The following is a 13,832-nucleotide window of genomic DNA, read 5'->3' on the forward strand; positions in this document are numbered from 1 at the left end:
GTTTATGTGGAGAAGCTTATAACTTACAATCTGAAATAGTGACGCCTAGCAAGAGATGCACTGGGGTAGCTTTTGCTAGTCTGTTCTAATCAAGACAACAGTAAATACATGTCTAGTCTGTCATCAAATAAATAACCATTTCAAAAGAAACCCTCAGGATTAACTATTGTTTTAAAATAAATGTGACGTCCAGAGCATCCACCTCACACAGCTGTGACAACTTTCATTAATTTCAAACGCTTTGGACAGAGCTTTCGTGAGATCCAAACTAAAATGGAGATTGGAGGGCTACAATGTCTGCAATATGCAACCCGAGCATAAATGCAAACCTCCATATATTGTGCAAAGGCAGAATCCATCACACATGCCTAGAAAGAACACTGAAGGACCATGTTCTGAGCTCAACATTGTAACCTTCCAAGCCTTCCTGCTCAGCACAGAAGCAGATTTACTTAGGACACCGACTGCAATTACACACACACTTCCTTTTGTGTAAAAGAGATAAATGCGTGTTCACCCATAAAAGATTAGCAAACCAAAGGATTTTTAAACAGTATTTTATTTTAAGGTTGCTATAAATGCAATTTTTTTTTTGAATACCATATGCCGAGTAGCTTGATACATATTCCTGATCATGCTATTTCAGCTAGAGGAATAATGTAGGCCTTAACAGTCTTTTTTTTTTAAATTAACACACCTTCTGTTATTTTATGAGAGCAGCCAAAATATTTTTCTTCTCAATTTAGATGCAGAGGGGCGGTGGGGGAACAGTATTGACAATTGTGCAATCCACACAGCGGAGCATGTTAGCTCTCTTCTGAAACTGCGGGATAGCATGGGGGGACACTCACTTGCAACCTGCGTACAAAATGTTCCTTACACAGGCGCTGAAATAACTGGAGTTGCCTGTTATTAGAAAACTTTGCAGCAAAGCTGAACCAGCTTATCATGCATTGAAACGGAGCTTGAAAGTGCAACATTAACAAGGGAGGAGGGCCTGTGGTAGAAGCAGCAAGATGCCTCCTGAAATTTCAGATGCAGAGAAAGGAGCAGCTGCAGCATTTTAAAACAACAGCCCATTCAGAATGAAATAGCAGCAAAGGAGTAGACCGTTTTAACTATTACAATCTAAGGTGCACTAATGCCAACTGGCAGGAGAAGGTGGAGTACCGAGGTGGGGAGAGGAGAAATAATGAACCACTCAACATTATCACGATTTGTCTGGATTATTATTAAAGTGAACTATCGTGCAAATAAGAGCACTAAGAAACCCTCCTTACCCGCCTTGAAAACATGTCACATTTTAAAATACGTTGCAGCCCCTCGTATTTATACAGAGCTCTGGTTCTCCTAGCGAATTATTTATATACTTTTTTTTTTTTGCTCCTTCCTTTCTAAATTTAGCCCGACAGCTGAGAAACGATGGCAGGAGCTTTTTTTTTTTTTTTTGCCAGTTCAGTTTAAAAAACATCCTCTACCTGGTATCTCCGCAGTGATTGTCTTGCTGCTCCCTGAAACTTCGTCATCGTCATCCGACGAGCTCGTGCTCGAGTCACAGGTTAGGTCACTATCGCTGGTACTGCTGTCCTGCAGCAGGTTATACTTCTTGCGGGCGGCGGCCTCCCGCTTCTGCCTCAGTAGCCGGATGCGCTCTTTGTGCTTTTGGCTCCGGTGACCTTTGACCTTAGCGACGCGGCCGTTCTGCTTGTCGCTCGACTGCCGGTTTTTCTTTGCAGCCATTGTCGAGGTTTCGCTCTCCGATCTGGACCGCCTCGATTTCCTCCCGACGGTCGACACGGACATGGCGGAAGAGTCTCCCTCGACTGCCGTCTCAGGTTGGCCGGGAGCATTCTCTTCTGCAGAGGAGAGCGTGTCAGAATCGGCCAAATGGCCGCTGGATGAAGGGGACAGCATGCAATGGTTGGAAGAGTCACTCTCATAAACGCGGCCGGCCGTCGGCTTGTCACTTTCCGTTGAGGCCAGCTGAGATTCGGAGGAGTCCCGTCTCAGTTCCATCAGCAAGCAAGGCATCGAGGCGAGGACTGCCGAATCCTCCCCCAGCACTCGGTTCTCTTTCTGAGCAGGCATATCCAGTTCTATAGATCCCTCTTCGCCCAGAGCTGGCTCCTGTTTCTCTGAGAGTTTGGGTGAGACTTCTGGGTCAATGAGTTCTTCTGTTCTGTCTGCTGCCTCCATCTTCATTTCAGAATTTTAAGTCTCTCCTGGTCTCAGAGGATGGACCCAGAGTTTTGTGGAAATGCAAACTCACCTAGGGCTTCAGCAGGAAAGCAACCTAAGGGAAAAAACACATACAGCACATGAGTGAGCTGGTAATGAGGACATCTTTGAATAATATTTCGTGAAGAGTTTTGCAAAGTAAAGAAGAAGCACCCTGATTATGCCAAAGAGCATGGCAAATCTAGGAGGATGTACAGTGCATTCAGAAAGTATTCAGAGTCCCTTCATTTTTGTCTATTTTGTGATGCTGCAGCCTGATTCTACAGCTGTTGAAATTCATTTTTTTCATTAATCTACACTCAGTACCCCATAAGGACAAAGTGAAAACAGAATTTCAGAAATGTCTATGAATTTATCAAAAGAAAGAAACTCCCTCCCAGTTCTCTTGATCGTTGCTGACATGTTTCTATACTTTATAATTTGAATACTGACTCTCCCCACTTATCTCTATTTTTACAATGGGGTAAAAGTCAAGAAATATATTGCTTTTGTAATATCATCAGATGAATCTATTCGATATTCATGTGTAACCATTAAAAAGTTCTACAGTACTATCAGCTACTCCATTCAGTTTCCTTGGGAGCTAACCGCATAACGATTGGAAACCTACAACCAGAACAAAAAGTCGCTCCCTCCTGGACTCTAACTGACGTTGAGTTTTTCAGATATTCATTTGAAGAAATTCTAATTTATCTATTATCCCTATTTTCATAGCTTCTCATTTTGGCAATTTGTGAGCAGAAATTAATTTTAGCCTAGATTCTCTTGCCAGGAGCATTCGGAAAGCAGAATAGGGGAAAATTAGAGTAAACCTTGGTCTTCTAGAAGAGAAAAAAGTCAACAATGGAAGGTACAACCACCCGTTAAATAATTTGGATTGATACACAACTCTCATCTGATATAAAAACTGGAAATTGATCCAAGTACTTTTCTTTCTTTCTTTCTTTCTTTTTCTTTCTTTCTTACATTTTTAAATCACCCATCTGTTTCAGATGGACTTTTCTTTCCAGATCATGGCATAACAAATCAATAAATGTCTCACTCAATCCCATCCCATCATCAATCTGTCAGTAACAAAGTTATTCCGTATACCTGTTAAAAAGACAGTTACAGAATGGTTCAAACCCACAGAGGCCTCAAAATCTTAGAACTGTCTTTTCAAAATGCGATCAATCAATGCAATAAAATTTGCACATTCTTTCTACAATAATAATGCAGATCGAGCATGAAAATTATGAATGCCACCAGGGTTAAAGTGGATATAAGATAGCATGTTTTTATAAAGTGCTTGTCTGCCATTTAGATAAGCTTGTTGCTTTTTAAAAAGTCTGCTAGGATTTTAGTATTTTAAAAATACTAAATGTTTAAAATATTTTTAATCTGTACTTCTACTTTCTTACATTCTATATTTTGTAAGCTGTTTTGATTGGTCTCCAGAGCAGAATTGTATGGTATACAAGATAATGCTAGACAACATAGGTTGTGCTGTTCTCAAGATAGTACTTTTAATATTTTCAATACAATACTTTCTCCTATTGATTGGTAGCTATAAGGTGGCATGCAAAGGTAGGCGTGTGCGTGTGTTTGTGTGTAGAGGGGGGGAGAAAATGAACTATATGCATTACATAAATATTACTAATGTAATTAAGGTTTTTAGGTTTCCTTTTATTTTAACTATTCACAGGTTGTAAATTACTAGTGTAAAAATTATTGGTTTATTTAACTTCATTCTGTAGTTGATGTTAAGCTATCACAGTACATCCTAAAAATGTAAAGACAATTTTGTTTTGTTGTGTGGCAAAAGACGTGACATTCTCTGTTTATTGCTGGCAATGGCAGCATGTTGTATTGAGAAGAGAATCTTCATTTACATAATACATTTGGGTTTTTTTTTCCTTTCAGTGCAACTTGTTCCTGTCTAAGATATTCCTGGATTGTATTGTCATACTAATCACAACAAAACTTTATTTAGGAACTTTATTGTCACTGGCAAATACATTTCAAACTTCAGGCAGAGTTGTTTTTTTTTATCTTTGCTTTAAAATGCCATGATTTGAATCTGGGAATATTTGCAGACCATTTTGCTCAACACAAAAAAGGACATAAAAATATAAAGTGGATGTAGTTTTTTTTTATATTCAGTCTTCTGAAGCACCTTCAAAAGGAAAAAAGAGCTGTAAAAGCCACAACTCAGTTGTATAAGGCAAGAGGTAACAGAAGAATTAAAGTCAATAATAAAGCTACAACTGCAACTTGAATTGAGTTAGTAAATAGTCACAAAATCTAACTTTGGGTTCACAGTGGGAATGTAGTTGAAATAGAGCTACAAACAATGGAGAGATATTTTTAAGCTGAGAGAACCCAAGATTTGTAACAATAGAAGAATCTTGTGATGGTATCATATACAAATGAGTCCAATATAAATGCTCTGTGGGTGCAAAAAACCACAGTTTGGAAGAACAAAAAGCCACAGATAAATTGGAAGATTCTGAACTCTCAGTACCTTTTGATACTATTGACCATGCTACCTTGCTGGACCAGCTCCAGGAACTGGAAGTGAGGGACACTGTTTTACAGTGGTTCTCCTTTCTCTGTGTCCATTATCAGTCAGTGCTGATGGGAAAGACAAGGTCAAGACCCCAAGCCCTTATTATGTGGGGTGCCTTAAAGCTTGATTATTTCGCCTCTCCTATTTAACATCTACAAGAAGCCGCTGGGAGAGGTCATCTGATGGCATGAGGTTTGGTGTCATCCATATGCTGATGATACCCAATTACACATCCCCATGTTGGGCCAATTGATGCCATTTGGGTGCTGGCTCTGTGCTTAAGAAGCTGTAAGGATGGACAGAAACCAGCTGCAACTCAACCCTAGCAAGATGGAGTGGTTCTAGTTTTAGGACCCTTTTAAAAAAAAATGAATAAACATTAAAACATTGGACATAGAGCAACATTTCTGGCTTCGTCATTTCCATTCATATTTTAACATAACAACAAATACAGTTTATACTTACCGTACATAGCTACTTTTGATCTTATTAACATATCCCTTATCCTCCTTTATATATTTATCTATATTTTATCCAGTTCCAATTTTACAGTCCTCAAAATATTCTGTTCCGAGTCCTTTCCCTCATTTTTCAACCAGATACATTTTGTTCCAAATTTCATAATATCTAGCAATTGAGGTCGGGAGAATTAACATACTCAGACTCTGGGCAGGATAACACTCCACCATACAGGTCTGGTGCACAATTCAGGGTTCCTCTTAGACTCACAGCTCCTGATACAAGAGGCAAATGGTGAGGGGAGCCTTTGTCTTCTCTGCCAATTGCAACCATTCCTTGTTCATCAATTACAATTATTTTCAAGCAACATATCCAGAAACAATTGTTATAATATCACATGCAGAAAACATTTAGAGAACAGATGTGTAGACGTGAGGCAACCAAATAATTTTCCTCCACTTGCCAAAAGAATCTAAAAGAAAACATTGTTCTTCCAATTAACTACCCTCTCATCAAAAGTATTAAATTAAGAATAATTTATACACTTGAGTCAACTAATATTGCTAATCAGGGTTCCTTGGTGACATTTAGAGAGGCTCAACCTGTAAGTACTCTCTGAATACCAAAAGCAAGTTTAAGTTTAATTTCAGTTCCTTTGCAACAGATTAGATTTCTGGTGAGGAGTTCTCTCTTCACTGTTTGGCAGAAAGAAGGAAATGAATATGCTGGATGGATTCAGGTAGTCCTTGACCTACAGCCATCCATTTAGTGACTAAAGTTATAATGGAATTGAAAAAAAGTGACCTATCATCATTTTTCATGCTTGCAACTGCTGCAGCATCCCCAAGGTACATGATCCAAAATCAGACAGAGCAACTCGGATGTATTTGTGACAGTCTCGTGGTCATATGATTCCCTTTTGCGACCTTCTTACAAGCAAAGTCAATGGGGAAACTAGAGTCACTTAAGATCTGTGTTACTAACTTAACTGCAGTGATTCACTGAACAACTTTGGCCAGAAAAGTCATCAAATGGGGCAAAAAACTCACTTAACAACTGTGTCAGCAATGGAGATTTTGGGTTCAATTGTGGTCATACATCAAGGACTACCTTGTTCTCATTCACTAGTCCCTCTTCACTTTTGCCTCTCAACCTCAATAACCATGTGGCCTATTTAGATTAACAAATGTCTCACTTAGCAACATAAATTTTTGGTTCAATTGTGGTCATAAGTTGAGGACTACCTGTATGTATGTATGTATGTATGTATGTATGTATGTATGTGTGTGTGTACCGTATTTTTCAGAGTATAAGACGCACCAAAGTTTTGAAGAGGCAAATTTTAAAAAAAGTTTTTGCACTCTGCAAATCTCCCAAAAATGGCACATTTTTTGCGAGAATGGGCTTGTCCCCCCCCCCCCAAAAAAATGAATAGCCCTTAGGAGGCTTGTAGAGTGTTCCTGGGAGGGTGGACGGGCCAAAAATGAGCAAAAAACAGCCCATTTTTCACGAAAACAGGCCCATTTTTTTGTCAAAAAAGGGGCATGGATAGCCTTTAGGAGGCTTATAGAGTGCTCCTGGAGATTGGGGGGAGGGCAAAATTGAACAAAAAAAGGCCCATTTTGTGCTCATTTCTGCCCTCCCCAGCCCCCAGGAGCTCTCTGAAAGCTATGCACAGCCATTTTGGTGAAGGGGCGGGGTTTCGGGAGGCAAAAAATGCTGTATTCAATGTGTAAGGCGCACCCAAATTTTCAGCCTCTTTTTTGAGGGAAAAAGGTGTGTCTTATACTCTGAAAAATACGGTACTTTGTTTCTCTGTGAGAGAGGGAATGCCTGGCACATGTAGGTGGGGCTGGTTAACTGAATCATTTGCGCTGCCAACTAATGTGGGGCTTATAGAGTGGCATGTAACACTTGGGGTTGTGGTAAGCACCTTGAAGGTGCCTCCCTGTCTTTTTAAACTTTTAACTTATTCAATATTTGTTTTTTTACCCAGCTCCCATATTTTATTTAGAATAGAATAAAACTAAACAAAACAGAATCAAGCTAGAACTAAGGAGAAATTTCCTGAAATTGAAGTTGTGAATACTCCAACATTGGATGTTTTTAAGAAGATGTTGGATATCCATTTGTCTGAAGTGGCATAGGGTTTCCTGCCTAAGCAGGGGGTTGGACTAGAAGTTCTCCAAGGTCTCTTCCAACTCTTGTTATTTCCACCCATTGCTTCTTGTCCCGCCTTCAAGTGCTTTGGAGAATAGCTTGATTCTTACTTCTTTGTGGCAGCCCCTGAGATATTGGAACACTGCGATCATGTCTCCCCTAGTCCTTTTTTTCATCAAACTATACCCAATTCTTTATATACTTTAGCCTCTAGCCCCCTAATCATCTTTGCTGCCCTTCTCTGCACTCTTTCTAGAGTCTCCACATATTTTTTACATCATGGAGATCAAAACATGATGCATTATTCCAAGTGTGGCCTCAACAAGACATTATAATGGTATTAACACTTCACATGATCTTGATTGTATCCCTCTGTTTATGTAGCCTAGAACTGTGTTGGCTTTTTTGGCAGCTGCTGCACATGGTTGGCTCCTATTTAAACGATTGTTCACTAGGACTCCCTCTCACAGTTACTACTATTTTATCTGAGTTTTATGCTTTTAGCTGTGAACTGGCCAGAATAACTGCGAGAGTGAGATGGGCAGTACCTAAATTTGATAAGGAATTACTTAATTAGTGATTCCTGGCAGATGCATGTACATAGCAGTAGACTTAGCAGTAGACTTATATACCGCTTCATAGGCCTTTCAGGCCTCTCTAAGCGGTTTACAGAGAGTCAGCATATTGCCCCCAACAATCTGGGTCCTCATTTTACCCACCTCAGAAGGATGGAAGGCTGAGTCAACCCTGAGCCGGTGAGATTTGAACCGCTGACCTGCTGATCTAGCAGTAGCCTGCAGTGCTGCATTTAACCACTGCGCCACCTTGGCTCATATACGCACATTGAAATGATGGCCTTAAAATTAACTGTGAATCAATAAAAACCTTTTGCAAGTAAAATTTTGCATGTATTTAAATATGAATATATTGTTGAATTAATTCCTTACCTTTCAGCTTCTGCTGTCACTGCTCTGCAGACAGAAGACCTGAGAATCCAAAGTTGTCATTCTGGCTGTTTCCCAACAAATTCTCTAAACAAACAAACACACATAAATTAACTTAGAAAAATGTTTAAGAAATAAATACACATGGAAGACTTAGCTAATGCTTATGCGTGTTGTTCATGTATTTCTTATTTTATATAGACAAAAATAAAATTTGCAAAAAAAGATACAGGTAGTTCTAAATGTCCTTTGTACTGCTTATATGCAGAACCCAGCACAAATTAATTTCTCTTCCTCGTAAGCCAACTCTGTACTATAAAATGTGTTGTTCAAAGTTACAATAAATTCAATTTAAATAATGCTATTATAAGGTAAGAATAAACAGTGTTGCAACCGACAAAAGATTTCATGCATTTCAATCCAATTCCCTGTTACATTAAGCAGGCATGTACATTACTTCCTTTTTTAAAAGTAATGAAAGCAAAAACAAAAACCTCCCCAATAGTAAATGCTGTGTTTCACAAACAAAAAAGAGCTGCACATAAAGCTTATCTATAGTTTTATTAAATTACAACAATAAAAACTAGTACGCAAAAAAGAACCAAAAATAAAAGGTACGAGAAGAAAAAAAATAAGAATATAGTGAAGAAAATGTATAAGGAAGTGAGACACACACCACACACACAAACATGAAAAGAATTGTATTATGGTACCGGTAGATAGGACGATACACAGGGTAAAGGTTTATATAATGTGAGGAAAAAGCAGAGTAGAGGTATAAAGAAGATCTGAACTGGGGAGAAGAAAAGTAAATTCATGCTTGCTTGTTTGCTCATCCATCCATTCATAAAATTTATTGGCCACTCCTCTTGCTTCAGGGTAACTCTGGATGGCGTATAGGCCATAAAAATGTATTTATACAGTACATTAAAACATAAATTAAAACTAAACATTAAAATCTGATGACACGTGGGGGTGGGCAGGGATGGGATGGAGGTGGGATCTGTTGCTACTAGAACATATTACTATTCTGGTTATGGACTGGAAATATATTTTTTAAATTTAAAAATGTATATACTACAATCAAAATCTGTTTTTAAAACCTCTATCCTTTTCAGGGTGCTTTATAAAACTGAAGTACATATAATGGTGTATAGACTAATAATGATCTTTGGGAATAGCTTTTCTGTTTTTGTTGTTCAAATCCTTCTGTAGCTTCCAATTCTTTGTGATCCAAAGGAAAACTTTTTTTGGTCAATAACTGCTTCTTTGAATTCTATCAGTTCATATTTATGCCATCCATGATTGTATCTAACTATTTTGTCTCTTGCTTGCTTCTTTTATAATTGTTTTTATTTCCAATTAATCTTAGTCTTTTCCTATGATTTTTGCCTTCACATTAGGCGTCCAAGTTATTTCAGCTTGAGTTTAATTTTAGTTTAGTTTTTCCAGGGAATACTCAAATTTTACTTCATCTTATATTGAATTATTTGTTCTTCACAGTCCTAAGTATTCTCAGCTATTTCCTCCAGCATCTCAATTGAAAGCAATCCATTTTTCTTTGTTTAGGCTTCCTTGATGGTCCAGCTTTGACAACCACATGGTAAAATGGGAAAACATTATTGTTGAAAATGTGTAATGTTTGTTGCAATTGTGATGTCTTTTGATCATAGCACTCCTCTCAAGTAATGGATTTCTTTTTATTTTATTGCCACAGTCACAATCCAGGTGAATGTTGTAATTCAGGAAGGCTTGAGTCTCCTTTCTGTCTTCCATATTTTCACCGGGCTGGCTTTGCCTGTTTACGTAATCTGAGGGTTTAAAAAAAAACCCTCTGAGCAACAGATTGGTTTTCATAATCTCTTCTTTCAACTTTAACAAAGGATTTTTTGGTTTTCCTTGATTCTAATCATCAAATGTATCATAACTGAGGTTACTCCATCACACAAACTTCTGATTACCCCATCCCAAAAATGACAGCATGGAATTAGAAAATATGAAAATAAGGATTTTGATATTTCTTAGGAAGGAGAGTCAAAATATTCAGATCTTTTTATTATTTCCAATTCAATAAATTGTTGGAAAAAAATTAGGAGCTCTCTCTCTCTCTCTCCCCACCTAATACTTCCCAGTGAAAAAGATTACGATCCTCAAAAATAACCATTAATAATTAAATTAGCTGTAGCAACATTGGGGGGGCCATGATGGCTCAGCAGTTAAAAGATGCTGAGTTTGTCAGCTGGAAAGCTGACAGCCCGGGGTTCAAGATCCATGTGCTATGCAAAGGGTGAGCTCCCATTACTTGCCCAATTCCTGCCCACCTAGCAGTTCGAAAGCATGCAAATGCGAGTAGATTAATAGGTACCACTTTGGTGGGAAGGTAGCAGTGTTCGTGCACTTGCCTCTCATCTGGATTTACAGAGGTCATTTAGAACAAAGCTTCGGCTGCCTGTCTTCATTTCCAAGTAGTCACAAATAATCTCTTGTTTTGAGCATGTAGACTTTTCTATACTATCCAGGTTCATCAGGATGAATCAATCCAGGTGCCCCTGGTTTGTGTAGAACATTTTAGACACAATAAAAATCAGTCATAGCTTCCCGTAGTATAGAAGTGTAAGGTAACTTCCCGCAGTATAGAAGTGTAAGGTAACTGCTGTAGTTTTGCAAGAGAAAGCCCAGTGTAGCTTCATGAATTAGTGAAACCTCTGGAGTTTAGGTGTCTACCAAATTGATAACCAACTGCCCCATTTTTAATTTTTTTTAAAAGACAGCATTTCCAAAAGGGTGATAGTCCAATTGTGGGTGGCTGGCTGAGCTGATGCAATGAAATACATATTTTTGAATCAGCATCGACTATGAATCTTTATTTCATAAACTTTGAAAGTATGAAATCAGGTAAGCTCAGCTGTGCATAACCATTTACCGATATAATGGTGAAAAGTAGACTACAGCACTCATCTGTAAGGCAGCCAATGAAAATGACAGCAGCTGAAAATACAGGGAGATTCACCCAAGTTGACTACTTTCTCTCAAAAAGAAAATCAATATAGCACTCTTCAAAAATACATCTGGGAACAAAAGTTGTGGAATATAAAGGTCAAAACTTCAGAACTCTAAGCCAGGTTAACTTCCTTTACTTTATATTCTGCAAATCACCAGGGCAAATGTTGAAATAATTCCGTATCTAGAGTAACCAAGAAAAAAATGCTACACCTATAAATCATCTGTTACTCTGTAATTTAAGGGTAATGGAGTGGTTTGCTTTTGTGCTAATACAGAAGGAAGGAGTATCACTTTACTAATTAATTCCAGATCAATTGCATACAAATACTTCTTACCAGTTTTCTCAAGTACTGTGCAATATTTGTTATCCTTTATAATCATTTCAATGGTTTTGTAATTTTTACCAGAATAAAATAACTATGTTGGGTAAACTTATTTCACCTGATTTGTTAGTCTATTTTTGAAAACATGCTATAAATACACATATATTTTGTAGCAATGAGACACATGGAAATCTGCTGTTTAATTGTGTTAGTCTTAGGCTGGGGAGCAACACTCAAATTGTTGTGTTCCATTAAAAGGCTAGATGAGAGATGTTTATTTAAAACTGAAAAAAAATCATACAGCAAGATGAACATTCAAATTTTGATGAAACGAATTATCTAAAGGTAGTCCTCAACTTACATCCATTTAGTGACCGTTTGAAGTTACAACATCACTGAAAAAAGTGACTTATGGCCATTTTTCACACTCATGACTGTTGCAGCGTTCCTCACTTAGCCACATAAATTCTGGGTTCAATTGTGGTCATAAATTGAGAACTACCTTTATTATACAGCTGACATCTTTGGCAACAAATATCATTAAAAAAATGTTATAGTGGAACCCAGTGTGGCAAATACAGAATGTCTAATTCTGACACAGAGAAGCGTTTACATAGGAGATGACACAGCAGGAGTAGGAGTTGTACTGCTGTTTCAGTATAATCTCTTCCTCTACTCCCAGCCATTTCCAATTATCCTTGCTATGCACACTGCAATTAAAAACAGAAATATGTTTCTACTAGCAAAGTTCAAATTCGGGATTAGTATGAAGACAACCTGCATTTCAGGAATGACACACTTCTAGAAGTTATATGGTCATCCCTTTTTAAAGTATTGGTAGTCTTCAACTTACAACAGTTCATTTAGTGACTGTTCAACAGGGCTGAAAAAAGTGACTTATGACCATTTTTCACACGTACGACCACTGTAGCATTTCTCATATTTATGAGAGTCATCGTGTCCCAGGGTGATGTGATCAAATTTTGCAACCTTCTGACTAGCAAAATCAACGGGAAAGCCAGATTCATTTAACACCCGTGTTACTAATTTGACAACTGCAGTGATTCACTTAACTGTGGCAAGAAAAGTCGTAAAGTGGGGCAAACACTTAACAAATGTCTCGCTTATCAACAGAAATTTTGGGTTCCATTGTGATCATAAGTCGAGGACACCAAATGAGGTTACAATAATTCCATCTAGTTAAACTTTGGAAGAGAGTAGAAGAAAACAGGAGTTAGAATATAATCTATGGGTTTAGAAACAGCTGGTTGTAGAAGAAAAATATAAAATTGATTTATTTGATTATGATTAAATAATGAATTGCTGTCCGAAGCTTAATGGTCATCGTGACTGGATAAGTTTTTTATTTTTATTTTATGGAAATGTTTAATTGGCTTAATGGATTACTTTGCATTATCTACAGTACTTTTAGCATGTAAATGAGGGATTACTATTTCCTGTAATGTTTAATTAATTTTTTTCTGTTGTTTTAATTGTTAAATGGAATCAGACTTTATTACTAAAGAGAGGAACGAGAGGGGTTTATATTAAATTAAATGGAAAGGTGGATTATATGCTTATGTTGTTAGGTATTCCTGTTAATTTTTATTGGACCTTTGATGATTAATAAGGAAAGTTGAAGATTGAGAGATTAGTTTATACAAAATGGGGTGAGGTACTGAATGAAAATGCATTGGAGGAATTCAAGGTGGGGAAAAAGAGGTTCTGCATTTGTAATGGATAATTGTGCCCAAAATGTAGCTTGGGTGTGGAATCCAGACAATGGATAATTCTCTCTGGAGGAAAGAGAGATCCTGAGATCACCCTCATGTATTCTAAACCAGGGATTTCCAAACCAGGCAACTTTTAAGATTTGGAGATTACAACCCTCAGAATTCCTCAGCCAGGTTTGGCGACCCCTGTTCTAAACAGCTGGGGGGGGGGGGAGGTCTGTGCATCCACAGCAGACATTTTGCAGCTGCTATGTTCAGCTGGAAATCACAGGTTCCATCATGCTCCGAGCCATTAATATAGCCCAGTTTGTCTTAACCTCACTTTTTAAATGACCTTGGAGTTTAATCTTCTTTTTACTACCTCTTCAAGATTGAAAGGCTTTGAAAAATTGTCAGATGGGTATTTGCTGGGTGACTTAATCTG

At 37.8% G+C, this 13,832-nt stretch overlaps 1 protein-coding gene across 6 annotated transcripts in view; it reads right to left on the reverse strand.

Annotated features, from left to right (window-relative positions):
• C3H18orf25 (chromosome 3 C18orf25 homolog) overlaps positions 1-13,832 on the reverse strand; it is a 61,511-nt gene that overhangs the window by 38,116 nt on the left and 9,563 nt on the right. For all 6 annotated transcript variants that reach the window (XM_032213206.1, XM_032213204.1, XM_032213205.1 and 3 more), the window contains exons 2-3: positions 8,353-8,436; positions 1,479-2,293 (exon numbers count right to left, since the gene is read on the reverse strand). In XM_032213206.1, coding sequence (XP_032069097.1) covers positions 1,479-2,202 — 724 coding nt within the window. In that variant the 5' untranslated portion in view covers positions 2,203-2,293; positions 8,353-8,436. The remainder of the gene's footprint in view (positions 1-1,478; positions 2,294-8,352; positions 8,437-13,832) is intronic.

The sequence above is a fragment of the Thamnophis elegans genome, chromosome 3 (genome assembly GCF_009769535.1).
Source record: "Thamnophis elegans isolate rThaEle1 chromosome 3, rThaEle1.pri, whole genome shotgun sequence".
Lineage (NCBI taxonomy): Eukaryota > Metazoa > Chordata > Lepidosauria > Squamata > Colubridae > Thamnophis > Thamnophis elegans.